A 19,150-nucleotide genomic window follows, 5' to 3' on the forward strand; every position below is an offset into this window, starting at 1 on the left:
TAGCAGTGATATACAGGACGACTACGAGACAACTTCAGTAAGAACGATGGTGTGGAGGTTGATCCAACACCCAGACTCTGACTTTAAGAAGGAACTTGACAAGAATAAGAGGCACAATACCGTGAATGGAACGATACACAAATAACCCGCTCATAGTGTGACTTTGTAAATGGTCCAAGTCAGATCGAAACGTCGTTGTAAGCTTTTCTATCTCCTTTATGTGCGGATTGTAAGTGCATTGAACTTGATAAGTTTCATTGAACTGATTCTTATCAATGGAACTCGGAGCTCTAAGCGCCAACAGCCTGACCTACTTGGTCAAGCAGGAGGTCTGGTCTGGGACCAACCCCTCGGGAGATGGATAGGAAGTTGGGGAGGCGGTGATCCAGCACCAGTCGCCTCGCTTCAGCCACACCATCAGTAAACACCTCTTTGTCATCAAAGTCTTTTGTTAGTGTGAGTGGCGATGGAGTATTATCCTCGGGGTTTCCGCCCTTCGGGGACAGACCGCCCAAGAACCGGCACAAAACGAGCACCAACAAGGCGCTTCCCAGCCATTCACAGCCATTCATACGTAAGCCACTCAAAATTGGTCCCGCTGGATCACGACCATCTCCCAATCCAGATGCCAGAGGGGTCGAAGACACCGGCGTTTCTGAGGACTCTGGGCTGTAAGGACTGTTGTGGGAATGCCTCTTCTTGGCGCCTTAAACGGTTCCTGTCGCAGCTGATGAATAGCGGGTCTGAAACCTACACCAATAAGCCTCTTGTCTGACCCGGCGGGAGAACCACCAGTGTCTCACTGGTAATTATATTCAGTGCTCCAGTAGCCTCACCACCACAACAACACCATCCACTCGAACCCACACAAACAGACACGGGGCTCCTCTCCACCGACTGGACCTTGGTAGCGTCAGGAAGGACTCGCGTATCTGCTAAAGAGGATCCCAGAAGTGGGTCGAAATATATAGATCAATCAGTTTCCTAATCTTCCGAGTAGGGTGATCGAGGCTAGGACCTTAGGCAGCTATAACAGAGATTAGACAAATATATGAGTGGGAGGGGCTGAGTTTGATTGGCGTCATTGGGTACGGGGGTAAATTCTTGGGTAGTTTTGGGTAGGGGTGGTTTTGATAAGGGCCTGCCTTGTATGGGCCAGTAGACCTTCTACAGTGTTCCTCCATTCTTATGTACTAAGTTTCTGTTTCCATGTGGGTTATTATTGAGCAAGGACTCACATACTGAAGCTGGCAACGGCCACCGGATGCAACAGGGCTTGATACGGCGTAAGCTATCAGTGGCCCTATAAACTACCAACAAGAGCACCATATGCAATCCTGTTGCAGGCTCTTGCAGAGATCTCTTCACCCTACCACAGCTAGAGTAAAAGCTCTTACGGAGAGCTCTTCCCGCTACCACAGCTAGGGTACAGGTTCGTACAGAAAGCTAGAGTTAGAGTGCAGCTCCTGTTACAACTGCTGCCAGTAAGTCGGAAAACAGCAATAAACAATTGACTACTTTTTTTCACGACGGAGTAGAGAGACTGCACTCGCTGACAGCAGTTAGGACAAGAGCTGCACTCTGACTCCCACAACTTCATCTACGCCTCCCACAGCCTCATCTCCTTCCCACAGCCTCCCACAGACACACCTATGGAGATCACTGACAGGAGAACAAAGGAGGAAGCAAATCCGTGTAGGCCAGAGCGGCGGGAGGAGATCTCCGAGCCAGCGGCAGCGTCCAGGGATGCTGTGAGAGCATCTATATAAGATCCCGGCTGACGGCAGTATTAGCGGCGGCCGCATGCGGCGACGGCCCGAGGCTGCGGCCCCGCCTGGGAGGAGGTTCAAACAAATATAACGGAAGTAATTTTCACCCCATTAAGGGAAGTAATTTCCACGAGAAATATATCCATAATAAATATATATATGTGAAATATCGTCATGAGAAATATATCCATGAGAAGTATAGCCATGAAAAATATATCCGTGAGAAATAGTCATGAGACATAACGCGTACTTACCTAAGGTGTCTTCACATGAACACACACACACAGGAGCTGTGACTCGACTCATGCAACCACAACTAGGTGAGTACATACACACACACACACACACACACACACACACACACACACACACACACACACACACACACACACGCCTCCCCACAAGTACCACTTAAACAAACACGACCTCAAGTGACAACTTAGAAAAACACACAAAGGGTCACCCTTGTTGTGCGACCTGTATAAATGACGCTAAAACCCACACTCCCAAGTGAGGTGAAGGTGAGGGGTGGCTGGTAGGTGGTAGGGGGTCGCATATTGGTGGTAGGGGGTAGCGGGGGTCGCAGGTAGGTGGTAGGGGGTAGCAGGGGGTGGTAGATAGGTGGTAGGGGGTAGGTAGGTGGTTGGGGGTGACAGTTAGGTGGTAGGGGGTAGCAGGGGGTGGTAGATAGGTGGTAGGGGGGCAGGTAGGTGGTTGGGGGTGACAGGTAGGTGGTAGGGGGGTGACTGAGGTGATGGAAGGGGGGTAAGGCGTGGTAGGTCGGAGCATTAGCACGGTGTGTATTGTCTGGGTGTTAGCGGCTCTCAGGGAAGAAAGATTTGCTTAATTACTAGTAACAAGGATATGTTGGTACCCCCACCATGACTGTAGGATGTTGGTAGTGGTGGTGGTGTGGTGGTAGTGGTGGTGGTAGTGGTGGTGGTGTGGTGGTAGTGGTGGTGGTAGTGGTGGTGGTTTGGGTGGTGGTGTGGTGGTGGTATGGGTGGTGGTTGTGTTGGTATGGGGGTATTGGTATGGTGGGCGGTGTTGGTATGAGGGTGGTGGTGTTATGTAGGGGTTGTGGTGTTGGTATGGGGGTGGTGATGGTATGGGTGGTGGTGATGGTATGGGGGTTGGTCAGGGGTGTGGTGTGGGGGGTGGTGATGGTATGGGGGTTGGTATGGGGGGTGGTATGGGGGGTGGTATGGGGGTGGTGGGGGGGGGCCATCAAACATACCATCACTAACATATCTTGAACCTGACGTCAACAAGGTGTAGTCAAGACTGTCATTTCGGAGTCCGAATTAAATCTTGTAATAAATCAAGTAATCAGAGAGTAAAGTTATGTACATTATGTACATTATTTACATTATGTATATTATGTACATTATATTATGTACATTACTCTCTCGTTACTTTACTCATTAAGATAATTACGCCCCTAAATGACTTTTCAGTAAGTCTTCTTTGAATATATTAAGTACAGAAACACTACTGGGAAAACTGGACAAGTATCTTCACCAGGTGCTAGATTGACCAGGCTGTGATGAATGTGCGGGGTAGCGGGCCTCCAGCAGCAACAGCCTGGTTGACCAGGCAAGCACCGGAGGAGCCTTGCCCAAGGCCGGGCTGTGGGAGTAGAGAAACTCTGGGAATTCATCAGAGGTTCAGCTCTCTCTCTCTCTCTCTCTCTCTCTCTCTCTCTCTCTCTCTCTCTCGTCAACAGATAACCATCTCCCTCCGAGGTTATTAACCCAGGATACCAAGCTGGCGGTCCGGGGTCAAACAAGGTGCTCGGGGTCACACAAAGAACAATGGGGCAGACGAGGTCATTTAGAAATTCGACAGGAAGATTAAATCTCCTTTGAGAGGGATGGAAGCAGCTGGAGAAGGATTGAGATGGCTGGGCAGTTGAGATCCTCAGCTGATTGCCTGCCCCAAGGTGGTGTCTCTGCCTGCCCCAAGGTGGTGTCTCTGCCTGCCCCAAGGTGGTGTCTCTGCCTGCCCCAAGGTGGTGTCTCTGCCTGCTCCAAGGTGGTGTCTCTGCCTGCCCCAAGGTGGTGTCTCTGCCTGCTCCAAGGTGGTGTCTCTGCCTGCTCCAAGGTGGTGTCTCTGCCTGCTCCAAGGTGGTGTCTCTGCCTGCCCCAAGGTGGTGTTTGCCAGTCCCAAGGTGGTGTCTCTGCCTGCCCCAAGGTGGTGTCTCTGCCTGCCCCAAGGTGGTGTCTGCCAGTCCCAAGGTGGTGTCTCTGCCTGCCCCAAGGTGGTGTCTCTGCCTGCCCCAAGGTGGTGTCTGCCAGTCCCAAGGTGGTGTCTCTGCCTGCCCCAAGGTGGTGTCTCTGCCTGCCCCAAGGTGGTGTCTGCCAGTCCCAAGGTGGTGTCTCTGCCTGCCCCAAGGTGGTGTCTGCCAGTCCCAAGGTGGTGTCTCTGCCTGCCCCAAGGTGGTGTCTGCCTGCCCCAAGGTGGTGTCTGCCAGTCCCAAGGTGGTGTCTCTGCCTGCCCCAAGGTGGTGTCTGCCAGTCCCAAGGTGGTGTCTCTGCCTGCCCCAAGGTGGTGTCTGCCAGTCCCAAGGTGGTGTCTCTGCCTGCCCCAAGGTGGTGTCTGCCTGCCCCAAGGTGGTGTCTCTGCCTGCTCCAAGGTGGTGTCTCTGCCTGCCCCAAGGTAGTGTCTCTGCCTGCCCCAAGGTGGTGTCTGCCAGTCCCAAGGTGGTGTCTCTGCCTGCCCCAAGGTGGTGTCTCTGTCTATATAGATCCACCGAACTTCTCTCGGTAAGGATAGGAGTGTAGGCAGGTGTGGGTGCTCAACCAGGGACGATTTAAGCCTGAGTGCAATGTAAACAGACTGAAATATGTTGTATTAGCCAGTTTTAAGCCTGGTTGCAATGTAAACAGACTGAAGGATGTTGTAAAAGCCAGATTTAATCCTAGTTGTAATATAAACAGACCGAAGGATGTAAGAGCCAGATTTAAGCCTGACACCCATGTAAACAGACTGAAGGATGTTGTAATAGCCAGAAATAGCATTTATTTCTCCTCTGGGTGGTCCTAAGAAAGGAGAGGTCGCGTGTCAGTGGGATCGAACACCAGCTGCCCAAACAGAAACAGTAGATGCAAGAAGACCTGCCAAAAATAAAACGTCTCCCCAACCTTGAAATCGAATCCTGTACCCTTGGATTGTAAGCCAAGCTGATAGTCTGTCCTTCCACTTCACGGTTTCTTGATCAAAAATTACTTCAACTCTTCATATCACATTAAAATTACTTTCATTACAGTGTGAAATTGATAGTTTCTCCGAGTACCTCACAGGTATTCTCAGTCCCCAGATAATAGCAATGAAACAAGGCAATTAGGCTGTTCGCAGCGCAGGTGCAGGCTTGACACGGTAATAACATCACAAGGATCGTTGTTAGTTGTGTGTGGAGTGTAGTTCGGGACGGGACGGTGTTGAACACACCTTGCACAGTAATGTTAAGAGCCTCCACGATGGAACACACATCACTGCTTCAAACAGTGTGACAGGATAATAAGCTTCAACTAGACCAAATGTTGTATAATTTTGTAATGTTTTCGTTTAGCACATGTTCATTTTGATGCTGGTCATGGGAAGGTGATAGTGATGGTGATGGTGGTGGTAGATGCAGTGTAAGTACTAGTGGGTGTAACAGTAATGGCGTTACTACACTGGGTTATCTGGAGTTTACCTGGAGAGGGTTTCGGGGGTCAACTCCCCCGCGGCCCGGTCTGAGACCAGGCCTCATGGTGGATCAGGGTCTGATCAACCAGGCTGTTACTGCTGGCCGCACGCAAGCTGACGCACGAACCACAGCCCGGTTGGTTAGGTACTGACTAGGTGCCTGTCCAGTGCCTTCTTGAAGACAGCCAGGGGCCTATTGGTAATCCCTCTTATGTATGCTGGGAGGCAATTGAACAGTCTTGGGCCCCGGAAACTTATTGAGTTGTCTCTCAGTGTACTCGTGGCACCCCTGCTTTTCATCGGGGGAATGTTGCATCTCCTGCCGAGTCACATTCATAGGGAGTGATTTTCGTGTGCAGGTTTGGTACTAATCCCTCCAGGACCTTCCAAGTGTATATTATCATGTATCTCTCTCGCCTGCGTTCGAGGGAAAACAGATCAAGGACCTTCAGCCGTTCCCAGTAGTTTAGGTGCCTTATCGCACTTATGTGTGCCGTGAAAGTTCTTTATACACTCTCCAGGTCTGCAATGTCGCCAGCCTTGAAGGGGGCCGTTAGTGTACAGCAGTATTCCAGCCTAGAGAGCACAAGCAATTTGAAGAGAATGATCATGGGTTTGGCGTCCCTAGTTTTGAAGGTTCTCATTATCCATCCTATCATTTTCCTAGCAGATGAGGTAAATACATTGTTGTGGTCTTTGAAAGCGAGATCCTCTGACATTATCACTCCCAGGTCCTTCACATTACTTTTCCGCTCTACTGTATGGTTAGAATGTGTGGTATACCCTGACACATTTTTAATTTCAAGTTTTCCGTATCTAAGTAATTTAAATTTCTCCTCGTTGAACTTCATATTGTTTTGAGTGGCCCATTCAAAGATTTGGTTGATGTCCGCTTGGAGTCTCGCGGTGTCTTCGATGGAGGTCACTGCCATGGTGATCCGGGTGTCATCCGCAAAGGAAGACACGGAGCTATGGCTTACATCTCTGTGTCAGAAATGAGGATGGGGAATAGAATGGGAGCGAGTACTGTGCCTTGTGGAACAGAGTTTTTAACCATGGCTGCCTGGGACTTTACTCTGTTTACTATTACTCTTTGTGTTCTATTTGTCAGGAAGTTGTAGATCCATCTACCAACTTTTCCTGTTATTCCTTTATCCCGCATTTTGTGTGCTATTACACCATGGTCACACTTGTCGAAAGCTTTTGCAAAGTCTGTGTATACTACATTTGTATTTTGTTTATCCTCTACAGCATCCAGGACCTTGTCATAGTGGTCCAGTAGCTGGGACAGGCAGAAGCGACCTGCTCTAAACCCGTGTTGTCCTGGGTTATGTAACTAATGGGTATCTAGGTGGTTGGCTATCTTGCTTCTTAAAGCCCTCTCAAAGATTTTTATGATGTGGGATGTTAGTGCTATCGGCCTGCAGGTCTTTGCAATTGCTTTACTGCCACCTTTGTGGAGTGGAGCTGTGTCTGTTGTTTTTAGTGTGTGTGGGATGACCTCTGTGTCCATGCTCCCTATCCATAAAATGCTGAAGGCACGCGATAGGGACTTCTTGCAGTTCTTGATGAACACGGAGTTCCACGAGTCTGGACCTGGGGCAGACTGCGTGGACATGTTATTGTTAATTGCCTCTTCGAAGTCTTGTGGAGTTAGAATAATATCCGAGATATTTGGGATGACCAAATTTTGGGTTTTGTTCATAAAGAATTAATTTGGATTAATTTGGCTCTCTGAACACTGAGTCATATTGGGACTTGAATATCTTATTCATTTCTTGGTTGTCATCTGTGTATGTCCCATCCCGCCTAAGAAGGGGCCCAGTACTGGATGTTGTTTTTCTCTTAGATTTGGCATAAGAGAAGAAGTATTTTTCTTTTCAATTTCATTTATGGCTTTTAGTTCTTCCTGTGATTCTTGCCTCCTATAAGATTCCTTCAGCTTAAGTTCGATATTTGAAATTTCATGGACTAGTACTTCCCTTCGTATTTCAGATATATTGACCCCACTCAGCAGCTCTGTGACTCTTCGTCTTCGTCTGTATAGGGAACGTCTCTCATGATGCACATGAATGTCTTTATATGTAGATGTTTCGCCATCCAGTGGCTTTATCAATACAATACAAGGACAAATTGTGAAGACAGTAGAACTATATACAAAAGACGAAGTAATCAGTTCCTCAGCCTTGGAGTTCAAATCCTGTCACTGTCAGCTTACATCTAGCCCCTGTCAGCTCAAATACAGCCCTATCAGTCAAATCCAGCCCCTGTCAGCTCAAATCCTGCCACTGTCAGCTCAAATACAGCCATTAACACTCTATATCGTCCTTGTTGCAGGCATACTAACATTCTCTGAGGCGCTGCTGCAAGGCTCCTTGCAGTCTTTCACGCACACTATTGCAGCCACCGCAGTGAGACGCAGACTCTTGCACGGGAATCTGTGAGTTTGGTAGTGTAAACTTTCTCTTGTCCAGGTCCCTGGTGGTGATCGAAGTATTGCTGACTGAACTCATCTTATAAAAGACGAGTTCACTGGACACGTTGATAAGTAGACCTGTGTGAAGCGAAGACGTCCTCACTGGCCTTTGTGTTAGTGTTAGTCATCTTTTGATATATGAGACAATTGTGTAACATTTGTGTATCTTTATTCTGGGACAGCGCTGTATAGCCCTTGTGGCTTAGCGCTTCTTTTTGATTATAATAATAATTTATTCTGGAAACATTTCGCCAACCAGTGGCTTCTTCAGCCCAGTGACTTCTTCAGCCCAGTGGCTTCTTCAGCCCAGTGGCTTCTTCAGCCCAGTGACTTCTTCAGCCCAGTGGCTTCTTCAGCCCAGTGACTTCTTCAGCCCAGTGGCTTCTTCAGTACAGTGACTTGTTCAATACAGTGACTTCTTCAGCCCATTGCTTTTGCAGCTGTCTTTTTTGTTGGGGTTTATAGGGCCACTGACAGCTTACACCGTATCAAACCCTTGCTAATGTTAGTCAAGTGTCAGGAATATCTTTTCTGAGCCTTGAGCTGCTGTACTATCAGGTGGAGACAAGGCTGGAGGAAGCTAGCAAGGCGATACAGCTTCTTGGAGAGGAGAAGAAGATATATTCTTAAAACAAGGGGGAGAATACCAGCCATAACGAATGGAAATTGGTCTTCAAAAAAGGACTGATGGTGAAGATACCGCTGCCGAGAACACCATTTCCTTCGCTAGATTGCTTAATGAATGTGTGTTCGCAACAAAAGTCACTAGTGAAGGTAAGAATGTTGCGTGTTTATTAGAAAACGTTTCGGTCTTGGGACCTTGATCACTTCTAACACACACACACACACACACACACACACACACACACACACACACACACACACACACACACACACACACACACACACACACACACACACACACACACACACACACACACACACACACACACACACACACACATACACACACACACACACACACACACACACACACACACACACACACACACATACACACACACATACACACACACATACACACACACACACACACACACACACACACACACACACACACACACACACACACACAAACACACACACACACACACACACACACACATTAAAATGACAGTATATATGAGGAGAGTGGGGTGTGAGTGACATATGAGGAGAGTGGGGTGTGAGTGACATATGAGGAGAGTGGGGTGTGAGTGACATATGAGGAGAGTGGGGTGTGAGTGACATATGAGGAGAGTGGGGTGTGAGTGACATATATGAGGAGAGTGGGGTGTGAGTGACATATATGAGGAGAGTGGGGTGTGAGTGACATATATGAGGAGAGTGGGGTGTGAGTGACATATATGAGGAGAGTGGGGTGTGAGTGACATATATGAGGAGAGTGGGGTGTGAGTGACATATATGAGGAGAGTGGGGTGTGAGTGACATATATGAGGAGAGTGGGGTGTGAGTGACATATATGAGGAGAGTGGGGTGTGAGTGACATATATGAGGAGAGTGGGGTGTGAGTGACATATATGAGGAGAGTGGGGCGTGAGTGACATATATGAGGAGAGTGGGGTGTGAGTGACATATATGAGGAGAGTGGGATGTGAGTGACATATATGAGGAGAGTGGGGTGTGAGTGACATATGAGGAGAGTGGGGTGTGAGTGACATATGAGGAGAGTGGGGTGTGAGTGACATATGAGGAGAGTGGGGTGTGAGTGACATATGAGGAGAGTGGGGTGTGAGTGACATATGAGGAGAGTGGGGTGTGAGTGACATATGTATACTGCCAGTTTAATCTCTTTATGTTAGAAGTTATCAAGGTCCCATGACTGAAACATTTTCTAACAAATATGTCCTAGTGTTTGCTCACATATCTTCTTAAACCAATTTGTCGGCATCAATTACCAAAATTTATACCAAAAAATGCCGTTCCAGTAAGATTCTCAGATGAGATATATGAACAGAGCTCTTTATAACAAAGACAGGAAGAGGAGGCAGAAGGTGTGTTTTCCTGGGGTAAAGGAGAGACGATAACGTTATTAGATATAGAAGTACCATGACTAGAAACACTGTTATCTGCTTCATTACCGGAGGAAATGTTGGGAAGTGTAGACGAGAGGATCTGCTTGCAATAACTGGGACATGTCTGCCGAATGCCAGATTCAGGGGATCAATTTTGTGAACGTTGATAAAAAAAGACAGGAAGAAGGGGGTACTATACTTTCAAGACAACTTGAATTGTTTCATTTAAAAACATAAGAACTGAGTATAATTTGTAGAAGAACGTGAAAAGATGATTTTTAGATGTGCTGTAACGACCTCTGACTTATTTAAGGCTTCAAGGCATGAACTTAAAGCAACCTTTGGCACAGTTACATGTAGAATTTTAGGAAATTGAAGTCATTAGGTTTGTCAACTACTTCCATGTGGGTTGGTAGGTAAGACACATAGACAACAGTTAGGCAACTTTATTCCGAAACGTTTCGCCTACACAGTAGGCTTCTTCAGTCAAATAAAGAAAGTAGGCAGGAACAGTAGATATGTGAAGACGATGTAATCAGTCCATCACCCTTGAAGTCGTAGATTTGAGGTTGTCAGTACCTCAGCCTGGAGAAATTCAGTTCCATGGTCAGGAACTATCTGTAGATCAAGTTGTTGTTAAAGATTCGCCGGTATTCTCCCGGCCCGGGCCCTTCCAAGTGGTGGCCCGGCACTGGCTCCCTGTCTAGGGAGTGTCTGAGACCTAAATCTCCATGGGAGGAGGCACAAGTACCCCCCTCATCTTGTGAGCTACAAACTCGGGCTCTGGCACCAACCCTGCCCTAGAAGGGCAATGCATGGTGTCGATCGTGCTAGCGCTGTGCTCTCCTGTGTGGAGTGTCGTGTGTTGGTGTTTATTTTCATTCATGTTGATTCGCTGGTACTTCCGGCCCAGGTCTTCTCCAGATGGTGACCCGGCAGTTGCCCCCCGGGTGGGGGGTGACGATCATCATCTTCTTTCTTCTCTCTTGGCCCTCCGGTTGGAAGGTGTCGTAGATCAAGTGACAGTGCGGAGACTTAAATACTGTCGGAAGGAGAGGTGCAGAGTAGTAGTAGTAGTAGTAGTGAGAATGTAGCCACTGAGAGGTCACGTCCTTCCATCTCCAATATTTAGATATAAATACATAAATGCCGTGGCTGGACAAAAAAAATAGCAAATTCAATGGACACTTACAAGACTAACTTGGGAAAGAAACTAACCTCAGCATTCGTAACCTAAATATCATAGATTTTAATTTAACCGGATGTCATGGTGAAGGTGACTGAATTACAAGAGGCAATAAGTGGTAGCAATAAGCTTTAGTAGCCTGTTTAGCTTATTATTAACGAGTATAAATAACAGAAGTCGACAAACAGTGGAAGTATCAAGGTCAGTGTTCAATTTAACAAAAGTATTTAAGTTTATACAATCATTTTGCGTATTGTTGGTAAGTCATCAGTTAGAGAACTTGACGAAGATTTGGTCTCCAGTTTATGGTAGGATCCTTGACCTGGAGAACACCAAGATGCGTGAAAAACTTGATTACCTTTGAGAAAGTAGATTGTTACGAAAGCAGACTGAGAACTCAGTGTTTACAGTCACTTGAAACACTCAAAATAAATGTGTAAAAACGAATGTCAGCCTATGGCCTATGCTAGGCAGGTCCCATTCGCAACCAATCATTCCCAATCATGTATATGTTTGACGGAGGATGCGGTTGAGGTGCAGAATAGAGCATGTGGATAAATAAAGGAATGTGCACAGAGTGCTAAAATCGTGTGGTCATACCTTTGACATACCTTTAATGAGCTCCCAGAGTTTTGCCACTCCCGGAGCCCGGCCATGGGACAGACTCGTCTGGTGCTTGCCTTGTCAACCAAGCTGTTGCTGTTAGTGGCCCACAGTCCCACATATCCATCACAGCCCATGTGCAGCACCTGGGTATCTTTATTATGTAGATGTTTCGCTAACCAGTGACTTTATATATATAATAAAGGAACAGAAGCGGAAGACTGAAGAGGTAGAAGATGAGGTAAACAGTCTCTCAGCCTCGCAGCATGTGTACAGTACCACAGTCTTGGTTCATCAAGGGACTGACCACCTCCCACTGAGGGTGACTAACTGATCACGTCAAAATAACTTCAACTGCTTCCTGAGTTCGACCGAAGAAGCATTTTGTGCAGGCGAAACGTTTCGTCAATAAAGACAGCCAAGTGCTGTACATGCGTCTTAAGCACCAACCTGAGAGTATTGTAAACCATCACTGATAAAACACAGCGTGTGTAAGAACATAAGAAAGAAGGACTACTGAAGCATGACATGGTCTTGGATGCACTGGAAGAAAAAACAGAATGCAGATGTAATATACACAGACTTTGCAAAAGCATTTGACAAATGCGATCATGGCGTAATAGCCCATAAAATACGTGCTAAAGGAATAACTGGCAAAGTGGGGAGATGGATCTTCAACTTTCTAACAAATCGAACACAAAGAGTAGTTGTCAACAGAGTTAAATCGGAGGCTGCCATAGTGAAGAGCTCTGTTCCACAAGGCACAGTACTCGCCCCCATCTTATTCCTTATCCTCATATCAGACATAGACAGAGATATACATCACAGCATCGTATCATCCTTTGCGGATGATACTAGGATCTGCATGAGGCTGTCATCTGCTGAGGACGCGGTTAACCTCCAAGAAGATATAAACAAAGTTTTCCAGTGGGCAACGGTAAACAATATGATGTTCAATGAGGACAAATTCCAACTACTCCATTATGGAAAACCGGAGGAGATAATAACTAGAACAGAGTATACTACTGACTCCGGCCATACAATAGAGCGGAAAAATAATGTAAGGGACCTGGGAGTAGTAATGTCTGAGGATCTCACTTTCAAGGATCACAACAGTGCCACGATCGCACGTGCAAAGAAAATGATAGGATGGATAATGAGAACTTTCAAAACGAGAGATGCCAAGCCAATGATAATCCTTTTTAAATCACTTGTTCTCTCTAGGCTGGAATACTGCTGTACATTAACATCTCCATACAAAGCAGGTGAAATCGCAGATCTAGAGAGTGTACAGAGATCCTTTACTGCACGTATAAGTTCTGTCAAGCACCTTAACTACTGGGAACGCTTGGAAACACTTGACTTGTACTCGTTGGAACGCAGGAGGGAGAGATATATCATAATCTACACTTGGAAAATCCTGGAAGGAATGGTCCCGAATCTGCACACAGAAATCACCCCCTACGAAAGTAAAAGACTGGGCAGGCGATGCAAAAATACCCCCAGTGAAAAGTAAGGGCGCCACTGGTACACTAAAAGAAAGCACCATAAGTGTCCGGGGCCCAAGACTTCTCAACAGCCTCCCAGCAAGCATAAGGGGAATTACCAATAGGCCTCTGGCTGCCTTCAAGAGGAAGCTGGACAGATACTTAAAGTCGGTGCTGGATCAGCCGGACTGTGGTTCGTACGTTGGACTACGTGCGGCCAGCAGTAACAGCCTGGTTGATCAGGCCCTGATCCACCGGAAGGCCTGGTCGTGGACCGGGCCACGGGGGCGTTGATCCCCGGAATACCCTCCAGGTACTCTCCAGGCAGGTAGGCCTACTGGCCGATGCGAGGCAGGTCCAAGTCTCTTAACAGCTTAAGCCAATGACTCAACCTAGTCAGGTGAGGTCACATTCACGGAGCATCTGTCTGATACAACAACCTGGAGTCTTGGTACAGACAATCCTTCATCGCTCTCCTAACCAACCTATTGACGTGACCTTCGCTTTAATGTTATGTACAACAATACTAGTCCAACTAATACCACATTTTATTGTTGCAACGTTTCGCTCAGGATGTTATAAACAGCACAGGGACACAGTGGGTATATATAGGTATAGAGTGAGGTGAAAAACATAACTGTTGTAGGTGGTAGTAGTAGTAGTAGTAGTACTTGTGATAATAGTAGTAGTACTTGTGATAGTAGTAGTAGTACTTGTGATAGTAGTAGTAGTACTTGTGATAGTAGTAGTAGTAGTACTTGTGATAGTAGTAGTAGTAGTACTTGTGATAGTAGTAGTAGTAGTACTTGTGATAGTAGTAGTAGTAGTACTTGTGATAGTAGTAGTAGTAGTACTTGTGATAGTAGTAGTAGTACTTGTGATAGTAGTAGTAGTAGTACTTGTGATAGTAGTAGTAGTAGTACTTGTGATAGTAGTAGTAGTACTTGTGATAGTAGTAGTAGTAGTACTTGTGATAGTAGTAGTAGTAGTACTTGTGATAGTAGTAGTAGTACTTGTGATAGTAGTAGTAGTACTTGTGATAGTAGTAGTAGTAGTACTTGTGATAGTAGTAGTAGTACTTGTGATAGTAGTAGTAGTAGTACTTGTGATAGTAGTAGTAGTAGCAGTACTTGTGATAGTAGTAGTAGTACTTGTGATAGTAGTAGTAGTACTTGTGATAGTAGTAGTAGTACTTGTGATAGTAGTAGTAGTACTTGTGATAGTAGTAGTAGTAGTACTTGTGATAGTAGTAGTAGTAGCAGTACTTGTGATAGTAGTAGTAGTACTTGTGATAGTAGTAGTAGTAGTACTTGTGATAGTAGTAGTAGTACTTGTGATAGTAGTAGTAGTACTTGTGATAGTAGTAGTAGTAGTACTTGTGATAGTAGTAGTAGTAGCAGTACTTGTGATAGTAGTAGTAGTACTTGTGATAGTAGTAGTAGTAGTACTTGTGATAGTAGTAGTAGTACTTGTGATAGTAGTAGTAGTAGTACTTGTGATAGTAGTAGTAGTAGTACTTGTGATAGTAGTAGTAGTAGCAGTACTTGTGATAGTAGTAGTAGTAGTACTTGTGATAGTAGTAGTAGTACTTGTGATAGTCGTAGTAGTAGTACTTGTGATAGTAGTAGTAGTAGTACTTGTGATAGTAGTAGTAGTAGTACTTGTGATAGTAGTAGTAGTACTTGTGATAGTAGTAGTAGTACTTGTAATAGTGATAGTAGTAGTAGTAGTAGTAGTAGTACTTGTGATAGTAGTAGTAGTACTTGTGATAGTAGTAGTAGTACTTGTGATAGTAGTAGTAGTAGTACTTGTGATAGTAGTAGTAGTACTTGTGATAGTAGTAGTAGTAGTACTTGTGATAGTAGTAGTAGTAGTACTTGTGATAGTAGTAGTAGTACTTGTGATAGTAGTAGTAGTAGTACTTGTGATAGTAGTAGTAGTACTTGTGATAGTAGTAGTAGTACTTGTGATAGTAGTAGTAGTAGTACTTGTGATAGTAGTAGTAGTACTTGTGATAGTAGTAGTAGTACTTGTGATAGTAGTAGTAGTACTTGTGATAGTAGTAGTAGTAGTAGCAGTACTTGTGATAGTAGTAGTAGTAGCAGTACTTGTGATAGTAGTAGTAGTACTTGTGATAGTAGTAGTAGTAGTACTTGTGATAGTAGTAGTAGTACTTGTGATAGTAGTAGTAGTAGTACTTGTGATAGTAGTAGTAGTACTTGTGATAGTAGTAGTAGTAGTACTTGTGATAGTAGTAGTAGTAGTACTTGTGATAGTAGTAGTAGTAGTACTTGTGATAGTAGTAGTAGTACTTGTGATAGTAGTAGTAGTAGTACTTGTGATAGTAGTAGTAGTAGTACTTGTGATAGTAGTAGTAGTAGTACTTGTGATAGTAGTAGTAGTAGTACTTGTGATAGTAGTAGTAGTAGTACTTGTGATAGTAGTAGTAGTAGTACTTGTGATAGTAGTAGTAGTAGTACTTGTGATAGTAGTAGTAGTAGTACTTGTGATAGTAGTAGTAGTAGTACTTGTGATAGTAGTAGTAGTAGTACTTGTGATAGTAGTAGTAGTACTTGTGATAGTAGTAGTAGTAGTACTTGTGATAGTAGTAGTAGTACTTGTGATAGTAGTAGTAGTACTTGTGATAGTAGTAGTAGTAGTACTTGTGATAGTAGTAGTAGTACTTGTGATAGTAGTAGTAGTACTTGTGATAGTAGTAGTAGTACTTGTGATAGTAGTAGTAGTACTTGTGATAGTAGTAGTAGTACTTGTGATAGTAGTAGTAGTACTTGTGATAGTAGTAGTAGTAGTAGTACTTGTGATAGTAGTAGTAGTACTTGTGATAGTAGTAGTAGTACTTGTGATAGTAGTAGTAGTACTTGTGATAGTAGTAGTAGTAGTAGCAGTACTTGTGATAGTCGTAGTAGTACTTGTGATAGTAGTAGTAGTACTTGTGATAGTAGTAGTAGTACTTGTGATAGTAGTAGTAGTACTTGTGATAGTAGTAGTAGTAGTAGTAGTACTTGTGATAGTAGTAGTAGTACTTGTGATAGTAGTAGTAGTACTTGTGATAGTAGTAGTAGTACTTGTGATAGTAGTAGTAGTACTTGTGATAGTAGTAGTAGTAGTACTTGTGATAGTAGTAGTAGTAGTACTTGTGATAGTAGTAGTAATAGTACTTGTGATAGTAGTAGTAGTACTTGTGATAGTAGTAGTAGTACTTGTGATAGTAGTAGTAGTACTTGTGATAGTAGTAGTAGTAGTACTTGTGATAGTAGTAGTAGTAGTACTTGTGATAGTAGTAGTAGTAGTACTTGTGATAGTAGTAGTAGTAGTACTTGTGATAGTAGTAGTAGTACTTGTGATAGTAGTAGTAGTAGTACTTGTGATAGTAGTAGTAGTACTTGTGATAGTAGTAGTAGTACTTGTGATAGTAGTAGTAGTACTTGTGATAGTAGTAGTAGTAGTACTTGTGATAGTAGTAGTAGTAGTACTTGTGATAGTAGTAGTAGTAGTACTTGTGATAGTAGTAGTAGTACTTGTGATAGTAGTAGTAGTACTTGTGATAGTAGTAGTAGTAGTAGTACTTGTGATAGTAGTAGTAGTAGTACTTGTGATAGTAGTAGTAGTACTTGTGATAGTAGTAGTAGTAGTAGTACTTGTGATAGTAGTAGTAGTAGTACTTGTGATAGTAGTAGTAGTAGTACTTGTGATAGTAGTAGTAGTACTTGTGATAGTAGTAGTAGTAGTAGTAGTAGTACTTATGGTAGCAGTACTTGTGATAGTAGTAGTAGTAGTACTTGTGATAGTAGTAGTAGTACTTGTGATAGTAGTAGTAGTACTTGTGATAGTAGTAGTAGTACTTGTGATAGTAGTAGTAGTAGTATTAGTACTTGTGATAGTCGTAGTAGTACTTGTGATAGTAGTAGTAGTACTTGTGATAGTAGTAGTAGTACTTGTGATAGTAGTAGTAGTACTTGTGATAGTCGTAGTAGTAGTACTTGTGATAGTAGTAGTAGTAGTACTTGTGATAGTAGTAGTAATAGTACTTGTGATAGTAGTAGTAGTACTTGTGATAGTAGTAGTAGTACTTGTGATAGTAGTAGTAGTAGTACTTGTGATAGTAGTAGTAGTAGTACTTGTGGTAGTAGTAGCAGTAGTACTTGTGGTAGTAGTAGTAGTAGTACTTGTGGTAGTACTAGTAGTACTTGTGGTAGTACTAGTAGTACTTGTGGTAGTACTAGTAGTACTTGTGGTAGTACTAGTAGTACTTGTGGTAGTACTAGTAGTACTTGTGGTAGTACTAGTAGTACTTGTGGTAGTACTAGTAGTACTTGTGGTAGTACTAGTAGTACTTGTGGTAGTACTAGTAGTACTTGTGGTAGTACTAGTAGTACTTGTGGTAGTAGTAGTAGTAGTAGTACTTGTGATAGTAGTAGTAGTAGTACTTGTGATAGTAGTAGTAGTACTTGTGATAGTAGTAGTAGTAGTAGTACTTGTGATAGTAGTAGTAGTAGTACTTGTGATAGTAGTAGTAGTAGTACTTGTGATAGTAGTAGTAGTACTTGTGATAGTAGTAGTAGTAGCAGTACTTGTGATAGTAGTAGTAGTAGTACTTGTGATAGTAGTAGTAGTACTTGTGATAGTAGTAGTAGTACTTGTGATAGTAGTAGTAGTACTTGTGATAGTAGTAGTAATAGTACTTGTGATAGTAGTAGTAGTACTTGTGATAGTAGTAGTAGTAGCAGTACTTGTGATAGTAGTAGTAGTAGTACTTGTGATAGTAGTAGTAGTAGTACTTGTGATAGTAGTAGTAGTACTTGTGATAGTAGTAGTAGTACTTGTGATAGTAGTAGTAGTAGTACTTGTGATAGTAGTAGTAGTACTTGTGATAGTAGTAGTAGTACTTGTGATAGTAGTAGTAGTACTTGTGATAGTAGTAGTAATAAAGTTGGTAGAATTACCGACAATATGTAAAGTAAAAGGACACAAGTGCAACTAATGTGACATTTTTATTGTTGTGACGTTTCGCTCACCAGGAGCTTTGACAAAGCTCCTGGAGAGCCAAACGTTAGTGGAGTTTATCCACCAGTGACACAGTTTATATGCTGTCTGCAGTATATAAGTCCCTTCTCTCTGCATATTCTGTAATATATTACCATGATTTTAAAGGGGTGGAGGGGTAAGCCGGCGGAAAGCCTCGGTCAGATGACCAAAAGTTCCAGTTGTGGGTCATCATATGACTAAGTCCCGCGTCACTTGTCCTGTTTCTTGTACTTTTAAAAAGACTTTTATCTCCAGGCTGAGGGACTAATTACCTCACACTCCTGTTCCTCTTCCTCCACCGTTCTTTGTACTGGACTGATGATATCCAGGTGTTGCACATGTGGTGTCTTATTCACCTGTTTGTTTCTTTTGTGTACCATTTATGTGATTAATAACACTGCTAGTGTGGCAGGTGTATTGCACCTGAGTCTTACCCTGTAAGTCGCTAGTTCTCTCTCTCTCTCTCTCTCTCTCTCTCTCTCTCTCTCTCTCTCTCTCTCTCTCTCTCTCTCTCTCTCTCTCTCTCACACACACACATACACAGATGGAAATTCGAGAAAATGGAAGGAATAGATGAGACGGGAGAAAGAGACTACATAGCAGGTACACTTCAGTCTGGGGAACACAAAGTGGTAATTGCAGTGATGTATAATCAATCCACCACAGAACTGCAGGAGGCCTAGAGAGGAATATGAAGAGAGCAACAGAGCAATGGTGGACACACTTGCTGAGGTGGCAAGAAGAGCTCACTCCAGCAGAGCAAAGTTGCTGGTTATGGGGGATTTCAACCACAGGGAGATTGACTGGGAAAACCTGGAGCCACATGGGGGTCCCGAAACATGGAGAGCCAGGATGTT

The 19,150-nt window shown here is 44.0% G+C and overlaps 1 protein-coding gene across 1 annotated transcript in view; it reads right to left on the reverse strand.

Annotated features, from left to right (window-relative positions):
- Nucleotides 1-290: 290 nt before the first annotated feature.
- Nucleotides 291-19,150, reverse strand: part of LOC138853809 (plectin) — a 34,163-nt gene continuing 15,303 nt past the window's right edge. Inside the window, exon 3 of the mRNA XM_070092814.1 lies at nt 291-706. Coding sequence (XP_069948915.1) covers nt 291-706 — 416 coding nt within the window. The remainder of the gene's footprint in view (nt 707-19,150) is intronic.

The sequence above is a fragment of the Cherax quadricarinatus genome, chromosome 41, assembly GCF_038502225.1.
Source record: "Cherax quadricarinatus isolate ZL_2023a chromosome 41, ASM3850222v1, whole genome shotgun sequence".
NCBI classification, from domain to species: Eukaryota; Metazoa; Arthropoda; class Malacostraca; order Decapoda; family Parastacidae; genus Cherax; species Cherax quadricarinatus.